The sequence below is a fragment of the Synchiropus splendidus genome, chromosome 6, assembly GCF_027744825.2.
Source record: "Synchiropus splendidus isolate RoL2022-P1 chromosome 6, RoL_Sspl_1.0, whole genome shotgun sequence".
Taxonomy (NCBI): domain Eukaryota; kingdom Metazoa; phylum Chordata; class Actinopteri; order Syngnathiformes; family Callionymidae; genus Synchiropus; species Synchiropus splendidus.
The window spans coordinates 5,611,935-5,625,381 of record NC_071339.1 but is presented as its reverse complement, the minus strand read 5'-3'; the positions used below and the strand labels follow the sequence as shown (position 1 = coordinate 5,625,381).

Here is a 13,447-nt window from a genome sequence, read left to right as displayed (position 1 = left end):
TGACATAAAAATGCGATTAATTCGATTAATTCATGACAAAATCCTGTAATTAATTCGATTATTTTTTTTAATCGACTGACAGCAGTAATATTAATAATAATAGTGAATCTCTTTAGCTTTGTGCGATTCTTTGCTTTGCCTTGCGTATATTTCTGTGAAAATAATTTCGGAGTAATCGCAGTGTTCTGGCTTTTTAATCCAGCTTAACCGCAGGATAAATATGAGCAAATAATAGCGAGAATTGTGACGGAGCTGGAGATTGGCAGAGAGGCAGGTGTCCGTGTGCTGGTGGCGCAATTCTCCATCTCTGTGCCGCAGCAGCACAGAGCCGCGGACTGTGCTCTGACGCGTCACCAGTGGGCGCTTGTTCCTGCGCACAAAGAGCGTGTTCAGCCTGAGGATGCACACATTGTGAGTCTCCTCTCCGAGAGACAGCCACGCTGCCGCTGCTGCTGCTGCTTTCCGACGCTGGAGTACGAGGGGCAAACAGCGAGCTCCATCACCGTCACCATCATCCGCTCGAGTCTCAGATCCGGGGGATTTACGCCGCTCTTCTTTTTGAGACCCGCGGAGTAAAAGTGCAGAGCGCACACGCGGAGCGCAGATCAAGCCTTTTTTTTTTTTTTTTTTTGGTCTCTGACACTTGCAGTGAAGAATGTTTCCAGCTCACTAGAGCCTGAAACCACGCGGATAGTGGAATTACAATCCGACTTGTTTAATGAAGAGGAAGAAGCAGCATCCTTTCTCAAGTAAGTGCCACATTTATGATCTCCATTCCCTCCACACGCAAGTGAAGTTTTGAGCTGCAAATTCAAGACGAACGACCCTCTGGAGGCATGTCCTCATCTATCTTACATGGCATAAAATTAGGAGTCAGAGCATGAGAGCTGCTGGCTGTCACAGGCGTCCAGTGATGCTGATGGAGTCAACGCTCAAATGGTCCAACTGGGATTCCCCCTGATGGGGCTCATTTCTTTCATCTAGGACAAAGTCCATATGGTGCTGTACCCTGGTCAGAGTCACCGCGTCAAGTCCCCTCTAACTTATTGGTAATTGCAGTCCCAGCACAGCAAAAAAAGGGCGCGAGTCAATTAGATTTGCATGCCCTCCCACTGATATACCCTCATATTTATGGTGAATAATATTCCAAACATCCTCACAGGATTTCACAGACGCCTGGAGCGCGGTGTCTGTGCAAAGGCAATGCTTGTGGAAATCCAAATATTGGTACACAGCACTTATTATCGTCCCACCCAGACTACAAAAGGAGACGCAGGAGGGAAAATATACTCCGTCTGGTGCATCTTCAAAGTATCCCACTATTCTCCAGGGATCACGTTCACTCTCTCCGCCATTCATGTTTATTTATAGATCTTGTGCTGCGTGTTTTTGGAGGAAAACAAGCCAAATGAGAGGTGAGGGATGTCTGTGAAGACGTGCGGCAGATTATTGAGTAATATCCAGCCTGGCTGCATGCACAGCACCATTTTCTTTAGGAGGAAGTGAGGGCCAACGTGCTGCCAGGAGAAGGGCTGTGAAATGGATTGTGCGGAATTATCCCCGAAATAAGAAAGTGTGAGCGTCTCCCTTGTGCCTTCTCCTTGACCCGCAGTCATGCGTTTTGTGGCTGCATCTGGGATGAGGGTCTGGGGATGTGGCTGGCTGATGATGGGCATGAGAAATGGATCGCTGCTTAAGTGCACTTACTTTCCTGCCCGGCGATAGGCAGCAGCTGAGGACTGCAGCCGCGTTTGACACGGGGGGCAGTCACTCGGGGCGTCCAGGGTCTTCCAGGGATTTGCTTTCATTTGAAAATTCACAGCTGTGTGAGGTCCGCCTGCAGATAGCTGTGCCCATATGCCAGAAAACCCACCCTAGAAATATAAGAAACTTGAGTTCTGACAACTGCAACTTTAACACAACCAAAGACCACAAGGGCTTTTATGTTCGAGAAATCCATTTATAGGAAAAACCCGGAATAAAAACTCATTCAGTTCTCCGTTTTATAAAGTCCAATGTAATCCTAAAAGAGAGGGGCATTAAATATTTAGCCTCAACTTGCATTTAATAATTCATTTACTGTCCATATCTACTAATACGGAGCCCAACAATCTCTGATTTTATGAATCTTTTCTCTGTGTGATCGTGATGAGGAGAAAGTCTAGTTTTGCGGGCAATAAATTCCGCACGATCGGGCGCTTGAAGGCACAACTGAGGCGCCAGCAACTCATTCATTCACTTCTAACAAGTGATAAATGCTTTTTAATAAACATCTGAATGTGGCGTAATATTATGTCGCGAAGAAGGGCCTAGGAAATTACTGACTGTTTTCCTCTTCCAATTCTGTGCAACAGCTTCTCAAACAACCGCTCATTCACCAGCTCAAATCAAACAGCAAACTGCTTCTTCCATTCATTCCAAATAAATTCAGAGGCAAAAGTGCGCAATTGATTCATTGGCAACACCAGAGAGCAGCTGTATATTCAGATGGCGTCAATCCCTGTGGCATCGACCCTCATCCCCCCCGACTCCTGTTGCAGAATCGTTTCATTGCGGTTGAAAAGAAAAAAATAAACAAAAACTATAAATCGTTTTCAAATTTATAAATGAAAGTAGACTGATCCAGAATCAGATTTGAACTTCTCTACGCCTCTTCTGTTTGCACGCCGCCATGTGGCGGATGTGATCTGAATGCAGATCTTGCGAGCAAACAATCAAACAGCCTCCAATCCTCAGTCCCTCATTAGATTCTTTGGCTATTACCCTGCTCTCTGGGGCGGAGGGCGGCGGGAGGAGGCACCTTTAACCACCTCTCCTATCAATTATGTGCCCAACAAAGGCCGCACTAACCAAGAAACCATCTCATTTACTTTGGAACGCGTTCAACCAACGGCTTCCATTAGGTTGAGCTTCTGCAGAGGTGAAAGTGTGATGCCTCATTACATTTGGCAGCGCAATCTTTCACTCATCATTCCAGTTGAGGGAGCCAAGAGGAGAGAAGTCCATTGTCTTGGCAAAGCTTTGTTCCCTGTGTCCAGTGTTTATCGCACGTTTGCAAATATCTATAGGTGCTTTGGGCCTGAGGTTGATCCGCTGGATCATAATCCTCGGCTGCATATCCAATTGTGTGTTGGTCGTTTTTATCAGAACAGAGAAACGCACGTTTTGTTGTGGCAACGCTCTGCTTTAAGGAGAAATGAACTTCATCACACACACGTGATGTTATCAGATACAATCTATCTGGAGAGCTCTCTCCAGAAAACACTCATCTTCAATTGAAAATGTAATGTAGTATTTGAATGTGCGTTGCATTCACGACCCAGAAATGACTGATATGGCAGAGTAGTGAGAAATACATCCGACATGACGCAGCAGGTGTCGGAACTGAGCATGACTTTCTCAAAAAACCTGTAAATTCTTATTGTGTTCACATGGAATTCACTATTAAATGAAGGAAATATTGTCATACCTATGCAAAACCATAATTTTTGAATCGTGCTATTAAAAAAAAAAAGAAAAAAAAAGAAGCTCACTGCCTGTCCATGAATCACTCTTATGTACACTTCTGTGATGCAGTGGCAATGTGACAAACAAAAGTCTCCTGGGAGCTTTTGTGAGTTTCTCCGGCTCTGCCTGTCTCACTGAATGACCCCTGTTGGCTGAAAACAAAAGTATGTTTTTATTCGTAGCAGTCCATCATTGGGAAATAATATTATATCTATCTATGTCTATCTCTCTCTCTCTCTCTCTCTCTCTCTCTCTCTCTCTCTCTCTCTCTATATATATATATATATATATATATATATATATATATATATATATATATATATATATATATATATATTGGTTTGTCTGTGTTGTTTTAAATTGAATTCAATTTTTTAACCAGAAAGCATTATGCAGTTATGATGTGAGTAAAATGCTACCTTTTTATGCCTTTTCTACGTTTTGGTGATCCATGCGGTGAAGATTTTCTGAAGGTAACGTTTATTTGGACATGGTTTTGACCCGTCTTGACATTTGCAACTGAGCAACTGAGGCGAAGAAAAGAGGCGCTCCTGGTGAATATGTCATCTTGACCGCCAGCCTTCAATACATTACTTGACAATAGGCTGTCGAAGAAGAGAGTGACTCAGAAACGGTGTGTGTGGCTCCGTGAGTGTGGTTGACTGAATTGGGGCCAAAAATAAAATCAGAATGACATTCCAGAATCTGCAGGATGTTGAGGGTGCAGACAGATGATGGGATGCTGAAGGTTTGCAGCTAGCTGCCTTGCTCGCTCAAGCGCCATTGAAAACAAGAAATTGTGGGCAGCTTCAAAACTTCATATCGATCGCGGTGGTCAGCAACGTTACCAACACAGTCAGAAAAAAACGTGCGGCCAAACAGGGAACTTCTGAGATCCTGAATGGCTTATACTTCCCGTTTCCAATGCGTTGTTTGGTGTAAATTATGGTTCGAATTGAGCTTATTTTTTTATCTTTTAGGAGGATGATGAATGAATGGAAATAATTCTGACCACTATCAAACCTCTGCAATGATTAGATGAATTAAAACTGATATCATCTCAATTATGTGTCGGCCAGTCTTGTCGCACATGACGTCGATAAGCAGTGGACAAAAAGAGGCCCAAGCCTGGGGTTTTTTTTGGTACTGATCTCCTGTGGAATCTTCAGAAAAGGTGCTTGATGCTCAGATCACCTGGTGTTATCCAGGGCCAGCAGTGTACAGTGAAGAAAAATGGCTTGGTAAATATTCTGTGAATATTAAAAACTCCATCCAGAGTTCATCCAGTCCGGCATTGATGATATTCCAACAATAACGCAAATGAACTTGTATCATTTTGCCCACCTCGATTAAATGCCATGAGTCATTCGTGTTTATTTTCCTTGTCTCCAAACTGCTGTACGTGTGTGTGCAAGCTTGTGGCGCTGCCTCCACCCACAAAGACACAGAGCTTGTGTGACTGACAAGAGGTTTTACTCCGTGCCCCCAGTCTCAGGTGCCCTGAGCGGGTTTGTTCCGAGGCGAGTGAACTCACCTGCCAGTCATCTCAGCTGTCTTGCATGCTTACACTCACAGTTCAGGCCGCAGTGAGAACATGAAATAGAGGAAATAAATATGGCCTCAGCCCCAGTGTGGGGACCTAATGAGCAAGGTGAGTCCAGCCACATGGATGAGGCAGTTTGTGGAATTTGTGATGGCAACAAAATAGGCAACTTTCACGCCCCGCCTGAAACAGACATAACTTGAAGTCTACTGCATTTGAAAGGTCATACTTGCATGATTGTGATGTGTTATCATTGCATGAGTGGTTCAATTGGGTGACAATAATGTTTTTCAGCAATCATTTTTGGGACCGTCAACACTTCCCCAGTCTTACGTTGTAATATATTGACTTGGAAAAGAGCGACTTTTGCAACCTATGCTGACGCCAAAAGCTTTCAGTTGAAGCACATGTTTTGCAGGGGGTCGTGGTTAGTGTTAGCTGTGGGATGGTGCTCCTTCAACTCTGGAAACAACCACACGTTTCAGCCACTGTGACTTCAACGTCAGTGAAGAGGAGAGTATGGCGCTATATCTATCTATCTATCGATCCATCGATCTATATGACATCTATGTGACATCTTCTGCAATTTCTCCACTGAAACACCTATCTGTCAACATGCGTAACGTAAAACTGACTTCCCAGACATCAATAATCAACCAGCAAAATTTGCTATCGCGGTTGACCTACACAGTTTGTGCCCTTTCCCCGTCTGCGTTCTTCGTCTGTCTGAAGCAGCAAATATGAATTTGAAAATAACAATAATAATGCTCGTGAAACATCATGAACAATTTCTTAAAACAACAAAAAATGTATTGCTTCCACGACATGGACCACAGGAATGTTGAAAAGGGCAATGATATGGGATTAACAGCGGCCTGAGAATGGAAACATGTGAAGAAAAAAACTGACTTATATTGCAAGATGTATAATCGATTATAACTATAGCAATGCTGGAATAAACATTTATCCACAAGGTGGCATTTTTTTCTGACCAAACAGGAGAATCTGCTAACACCATCGAGGTGGCATGTGAACATGCAACAGTTTTCAACAGGAAGAAGATGTAACCATCTTAAAGGGGATGTGCTTATAGCCAGAGGTGTACTGATAAATGCATGCTACGTCGTTGAGCACACAGTTTTCTAATGGATTCCACTGGTGAGCTGCACCTTCACTGACGCTCTTTGAAAGACTCACGCAGAGTCATCAACAGGGGTAAACCTCTTCTACGTATCATCTTGGATTTTTCTCTTTCCAGATAACACCAGCGCTAACAACCAATCCTCTTAAGAGGATTAATAAAGTCTTATCGTATGATTCAAAGAGCCGGGAAGCCAAAGCAGGCGCTGTGCCCTACAGTCCTGATGTGAAATGTGAGAGCAAAAACCCGCATTGCTACGTGTGATGGCAAGTCCAGGCAGCTGATACAAAAATACTGCATTCACATTTGCATTCATCAAATCAACTTAACTCATTCCATTTCATTGTCGTCGGAAAGAAACAAGGCTTTTCATGCAAGTAGGCTCATCACTTTCAAACCAAAACACACTGTCTATTAAAATTCTTGGCTGAATGGGAAGAGAACTCGGGGTATTGCGGAGTGACAAAGAAAGCTGTGGCTAAAAACAAACACCCCCTCCTTTTCCAGTGTGATAGCACATCATGAACTCTGCATCACCCAATGTGCAAGCAAAGTCTTTTAGGAGATTTTCCTCTAAGTATCGTGAAGCTATTTCAACTGATGGGCTGAAGAGGCTGGATCCTCCAGAAAGTAGAAGGCAGTTAATTCAGCTCTCAGACTGAAAACATGGCGCCTCCTTCGGTCGAAATTCAAAAGTTGTCATCCACTGTGATGGGTTTTTTGAATGGAAAAACGTTTAAAAAACAGGGCTAAATCCACTCCTGCCGTGCCTTCAGTCACACCTGATGAGGAACAACGTCCTGTGCCGGGACTGAACCTGAATCGCTCTGTGATGGATCTCCACACTGGCTCACATTTGGCAAAGATGGTTTCGCATTGATGTCAACGCACAGCTGCAGCCCCACAATGGGGAAACAAGGAATTGAGGTCTGTTTAATAATCCCGATGACGGCGATGGGTTAATCCACACAACGGTGTTGCGTCGTAAGAAGGAGGGCTGGGTTGAATTCTTAATCCTGAAAGGCGTATCAGTTTCCACTTACTGTGATGTAGGTCAGAGCTGGAGCTAAGCCCTTCCGGTGCCACTGATACCACAATTACTGTCTTGAAGCCACTGGTTGTGACCTTCAACAGAGCGACTCCTCACAATCATTAAGTTGATAGATCATTGGACCTAATGCAGCGCAGTGCTGTAATAGTCAAGTGTCTGTCCGTCTGACATGTGTGACTTAATGCTGTCTGTGGATTTTTTTCTTCTGTGGAAGTTTTATTTATTTTTTTTTCGCTTAGGCTAATGACTGCTGTGCGTAAACCATTTGGGGCATTTTAATAAGGTTAATAATACAGTGTCACTTCCTGTTTCTGTCGAAGCAATTTCAGAATATCAGTGTAATAACAGTGATATTATTGTTCAAGAAGTCTTTTGCAAAAGCATTTTTTTTTTTTTTATATAAGAGCAGATGACCGCAAGTTTTCATGGTTTTGACCCTTCTTGACATTTGCAACTGAGCAATTGAGGCAAAGAAAAAGGGGATCCTGGTGAATATGTCATCTTGACCGTGTGTGTGGCTCGGAGAGTGACTGAATTGAAATGAAAGTAAGCGCATGAGTTCCTGGTCTACTGATCACACTGATGCACAAGACACGTCACAGCTAGGATGATAACAACAACAACAAACATGGAGGAATCCCTGAACAAAAGCAAATAAATGCATCTATTTGCTTTTGTTCAGGGATGTTTTTCACGACACAATGGCCAGGGTTTCCACTACATTTAATGTACTTGAAATTCTTATAAAATTGAAATTCTCATACAAATATTTTCAAGACATTAAAAGAGCTTTAGTTTAAATAAGGTGATATAAAAACGTGAATATAGACACCATCGTGATTTGTTGTGCTATTGTCAAACTGATGCAAAATAAACAATATTTTGTTGTTTCAATCTATGTATGGGTCCATCATTAGTTTCGCTAATATATATATATATATATATATATATATATATATATATATATATATATATATATATATATATATATATATATATATATATATAGCACTTTAATGTTATAAGAATTATATTTCTATATTTTTATTTTCAATTTGAATGACTTTGGTATATATATATATATATATATATATATATATATATATATATATATATATATATATATATATATATATATATATATATAATAAAAAAGGAGACAAAAAAATATCTTTTTTTTTTTCATCGATCTTCATTCCTTTTCTCACAAACGACCGTGACCTCATTGGGTGATCGAAAGGACTAGATCACTGAGGCGAGCTCTTGAAATAAGGTTCCATAGGTGGGTGGTTGTAGCCTCCTGGATTGATTCCCCTCATCCATCAGAGGCAACATGAAGCTATTTCTGCTGCACTTTGAAAGATGATGGTTTAAGCAGTACGTACTGTATGTGCAGGCTCAGGAAGTTGTTTCAGTTATGACAAGGAGGCGGGGTGGTTTTACAGGACAGAACTCAAGACATAAATCCATCCTCTGGACTTTGTTCCTTCATAGTTGCTGATTCAAACCTCTAATATTTCTCACTGTTCATGTGTCTTTTGGTCAAGGTCTAGCTGGAGAACAAACTGTTACCATGGGGCTGCCAATGGTTTTATGACCTCTCTCATTTATCTTGGGCGTGGATGGCTTACTCAAAAAAAAGAAGAAAAAAACTCCCTTAAAATGAAGAAAACTATACTCATTTTTTTAGTCACCACCCTCAAGATGTGGCTCTCATTTGGTTTCTGCTATACAGTCATCTGAACGTGGTGCACCAGGTGAGGTAGGAACACCTTCCTTAAAAATATTTGTGGGGATTAGCCTTGTTTACATTATTGAGATGCGCCAGAACGAATAGACTAAAAAATCCATTCTATTATATTGTCTATGGCGATAACGTTTTCTCATTTAAGTGCTCACGGAATATGAGTCGATTACCTTCACAGTGCGTGGTGCTCTCTTTTCTTCGTAGTCACTTCCTCAAATGAATCCTCCACGACATTGTTTGTTAGCGGTGGTGCGGCTAAAAACCGAGGCCAATTAGATAAACATTCCCACCAGTGACGGTCGTAACGGCATGTGGAGATCTTTTTAGCGGGTAATTGGATGAAGCTGGATTTCGTGAAGGTCACCATCACCCTGAGCTAGAGGTGAAAACACTGCCACTGCTCATTTGAATTTGCAGGTCATGCAAACGCAAAGCTGCTGATTTGCATCGCGTTTGTGTGTAACATTTAGCTGACGGCTAATTGTAACAGAGAGCCTGAGGAGCGTCCCGAAAAACGTAAAACCTAATCTTACTGTAAATCCAGGAGTGAGCCCTCTTCACTCCAGATTTGGAGTCTTCTCCTATTGCTCAACCTAATTCGCTTTGTAAAACCTCCTTAAGACAATGTATCTCCCTCTGATCGAAACCAATCTATTCTACAGAGTGGAAGAACAGAATCATCTGGCAGTGACTCTCTGCGAATCAGCCGTATTGAAAGTGAGAAGCAGTGAGAGCTCAAGCGCTAACTCACTTGCTAATGAATTCCAGTATTTTGGTCCATTGAATCAGGGAAGCAGTTGCTGGAACTGCCGGGGAGGTTTCCCCTCACAACACGGAACGTGGGATTTCTGTCTTCACTTGAAATCATTCTTTCTTGCCCTCTTCAAAATGTCATGTTTGCGTGAGCTTTCGCAAGCACTGTGCCACCTCCAGGGACAAGAGCAGACTGCAGCGCATCGTACGTTCTGCTGAGAAGGTGATGGGTTGCACCCTGCCACCTCTTCAGGACCTGTATGCCTCCAGGACCCAGAGACGTGCAGGTGGGATCAGAGCCGACCCTTCTCACCCTGGACATGGACTGTTTGTTCCTCTTCCTCTGGCAGGAGGCTACAGTCCATCCAGACCAGAACCTCCCGTCACAGGAACAGCTTCCTCCCCTCAGCCATCAGACTGTTGAATTCGTGAACAGCCTTTGTTGTTTTTTTTGTTTTATTTTATTTTATTTTATTTTATTTTATTTTTTCTGTCAGCACTTTATTCCAAAACACTTTCCAAATTGTTGTGCGAATAAAAACAGTTCTCAATAAATATGCGTTCAATGCCGAGTGCTTCCAGTGCAGACGTAAATACCTATTTGTCGTCAGTAGTTTTCAGCCGAAATGTCTGGGATTAACTGCTCGAACTAACCGCGCTATGTTGGCGTGCTCAAATGTGTTTCAGTCACGACTGGAATCCGTCGTATTTTGCCCAGATCTGGATGTATATGCCTCGGATTTGTATATTAACTTCATTTTGCTACGCTCTACCACCTCCGTTTGGGATTCGGCAAACGGCCCATTGTTCAAACAGCGTGTAGCCTGTATCCGGATCGGATCCCAGAGAGTAGTCAGGGGAGCTGCATTTACAAGGACACTTTTTCCTCTATCAAAATGAATGTATTCTGTTACGAGATGCGATCCAGATGTGCATGCTGGTGAGCATGCTATCAGTCTGGCCCGAACTACGCTAGCACAGCTAGCTCCAAGCATAGACAAAGTGACTCCTCCACATTACTTCCTGAATCCATTTGCGAACAAACCGCCGCATGCTAAGTAGCAACAATTCCAGATTCCATTACTCTAGCTATTCGTACCTCTATTTTGTTCCAAACATTTGTTCCGCATTATTTTTATATTAATGTTCACCCGTTGCTGCTAGTCGCTGCTGGTTGACAGAGCCAGCTGTGTTGTTGTGGCAGGGGTGGACAGGACTCATGTTTGATGAGGATTCATTTACTGGTCGTGTGACAGAGAGTCAGAAGAATCAGACCAGCTAGGAAGAGAAGATCGGATCGGGTCTGCACATGGACGGCGACCCAATCAACGACTGACATAATCCACCCCTCTCGATTCGAATGAATGAATTCTGAACTGAATCGGGTCACTTCATTCCCAAATCTACATGATGCATCTTCATCCAGATCAGATCGATGAGAGTGGTCCACGTAAGTGCAGCAGCAAATATGCCTGTGACATCATCTTCTTTTTTTATTTTTAATAATATCTACCTAACCTAATTTAAAATTATTATTAAGGATTCATCTCACTTTTTTCATTTTTTGGTCCGGTAAATCATCAGCTGTGGAGGACTGTTCACGATCATCAAGGAATGAGGTGTGATGGAAACAAAACAGTTGCGTAAGAGCAACGTAACTGTAAAATCGATCCAAAGAAAAGCACCCTGGAACCACAGGGAGCACAGAGAAACTCCACTGTTAGGTTGTACTTTTAGCAGCAGTTTCAACCAAGATTCATTCCAAACCTGGACCTTCAAAGTCCAAACAATTGCCAGTCAATATTGAAGACTAAAATGCTTTGAGACGAATGCCTTCTCCTCCACGACTGAGTGCTGCTCTGCAGGTCGAGAATGCATTTCAGAGGCGTCAGAATTTCGTGGTCCTCACCGTCTCACGTTTTCTGAGCATTTCAATCTAACACGGTGCGTTTTAAGTCTTTCATCGTGCGTATTGTAAGTGTGCTGCAGAGAAACTTGGTCACATTCAGTTGACCACCAAACCAAAAAGCGAAGCGGCATTTTGTGGTGGTGCACGCCGTCTGCCTGCTGCTATTAATAGTCAAATGGGGGGGAAGTATTTTTGAGGTCAATCTTTTTTCACCTCAATACTTTTTAAAAGCTGCTGAATTGAGCTTGTTAGGTGGGACGGGGGAGAAGCGCACATAACCATTTAGCCGCTTCCGTGTGTGACACTTTTCCTCAGCTGGTTTCGTCCTTTACGATTCTCTCACGAATGCGCTGCTGTGTTCATCCAAGCATACGCTGTTCATGGTTGTACGGACCACATTTTCATCACAGTACTACTTTCTCCGCAGCGTAAAGGACCTGCATTCAAGGGAGCAGCTTCCGTTCACACCCGATTGGATGAGAGTCTAATTAGCCCTTGGCAACGAAAGATGACGTTTCCATGGAAACAAATAGTTCTGCTATCAATCACCGGATGCCTTGCAGGTAAGATATTTTAACACTTATTATATTTGAGAGACATTCCTGCCTGTTGTCATACTTGGAACGACACCTCTGTTGTTTTTGTTAATGCATATTATCGTAGCGTTGCTGCTGCTTCGTGTTACCTGTGAGCGTTTCTCCGAGTCTATTAATAGCATTTTGTTCTTAGCAAGGACTGCATTCATCAAACACGCCGTTGTTGCTTGTTGAGGAGGACGACGGCTGCCGTTGTAAATAACCTCGGAAAAGCATGAAAAAGTCACTCTGGTTAATCTGCTGACATCCCACGGACAGCAGGCGTCCTTCACTGTTCCCTACAGCAGTGTCCTCCTGCGCACACACTCGGTGACAACTGGGAGTCCAATCCCATTTGTGTTTATGGCCTGTCCAGATCATTATCGGGAGCCATCTAATGAATCCAGACCTGCATTTTAGCACAATCCACTCGCTGTCGTGTCTTTTTCGACCCTTGTGGCCACTTGGGATCCAAGGAAGAGCGGCACGGTAACTATACCATAATTACAACCCTCTATTCAAAGAGCGAGTGAAAGTTATCTTCCAACATTTTCATGAAGTGTAATGCCGTCGAATATCAGTGCACGAAATACGTTTTCTTTCATCCACATTTTACGGCAACAAAAAGAGATTTTTGCATTGTGTGTGAGGGGTTTCTGAGCAGTGTGGAACCCAAGTGAAAAGTGCTGAGGGAGCAACAAGTCAGCTCCAGCAACAGTTCAGCACTTTAATTCAAGAATTTGTGATTGTCCAACAATAGTCCACAAAACACAATCACTAAATATCAGGAGTCCAAATGTCTCAGAAGGTCCAAAATTCAAAACTTCCGCCAAAATTGGGTGAAAAACAATCATCAAGTGGCCACAAATCTGGAAATCAAAAGTGGATGTCAGTACAACACATGAGCCCAAGTAACAAGGGAGCAATCTCTAATTTTACCAGTCTGGAAACTTGGCCGTCTGTCTGGCACCTGAGACTGGAACCAGTTGGAATGTACAGTTAATACTGTCTAGATGGTTCTTTTCTCTTATTTGTGCGAGTAGTATATATTATGTCTTTATGTTTGTATGTATTTTAGGTTCTTTTAAATTGCTCTTTGTAGCATACAGTGGTACCCCGGTTTTCGAACATCCTGGAATTTGAAAAAATCGGAGTTCAAACAAAAATTTCCAGATTTTTTTTTGCTTCGGATTTCGAACGAAAGACCAGAACTTGAACGCC

General features: G+C 42.7%; 1 protein-coding gene across 1 annotated transcript in view; it reads left to right on the top strand.

The window, feature by feature from the left end:
• Positions 1 to 414: 414 nt before the first annotated feature.
• cntn3b (contactin 3b) overlaps positions 415 to 13,447 on the top strand; it is a 70,920-nt gene continuing 57,887 nt past the window's right edge. Inside the window, exons 1-2 of the mRNA XM_053867763.1 lie at positions 415 to 749; positions 12,079 to 12,214. Coding sequence (XP_053723738.1) covers positions 12,160 to 12,214 — 55 coding nt within the window. The 5' untranslated portion in view covers positions 415 to 749; positions 12,079 to 12,159. The remainder of the gene's footprint in view (positions 750 to 12,078; positions 12,215 to 13,447) is intronic.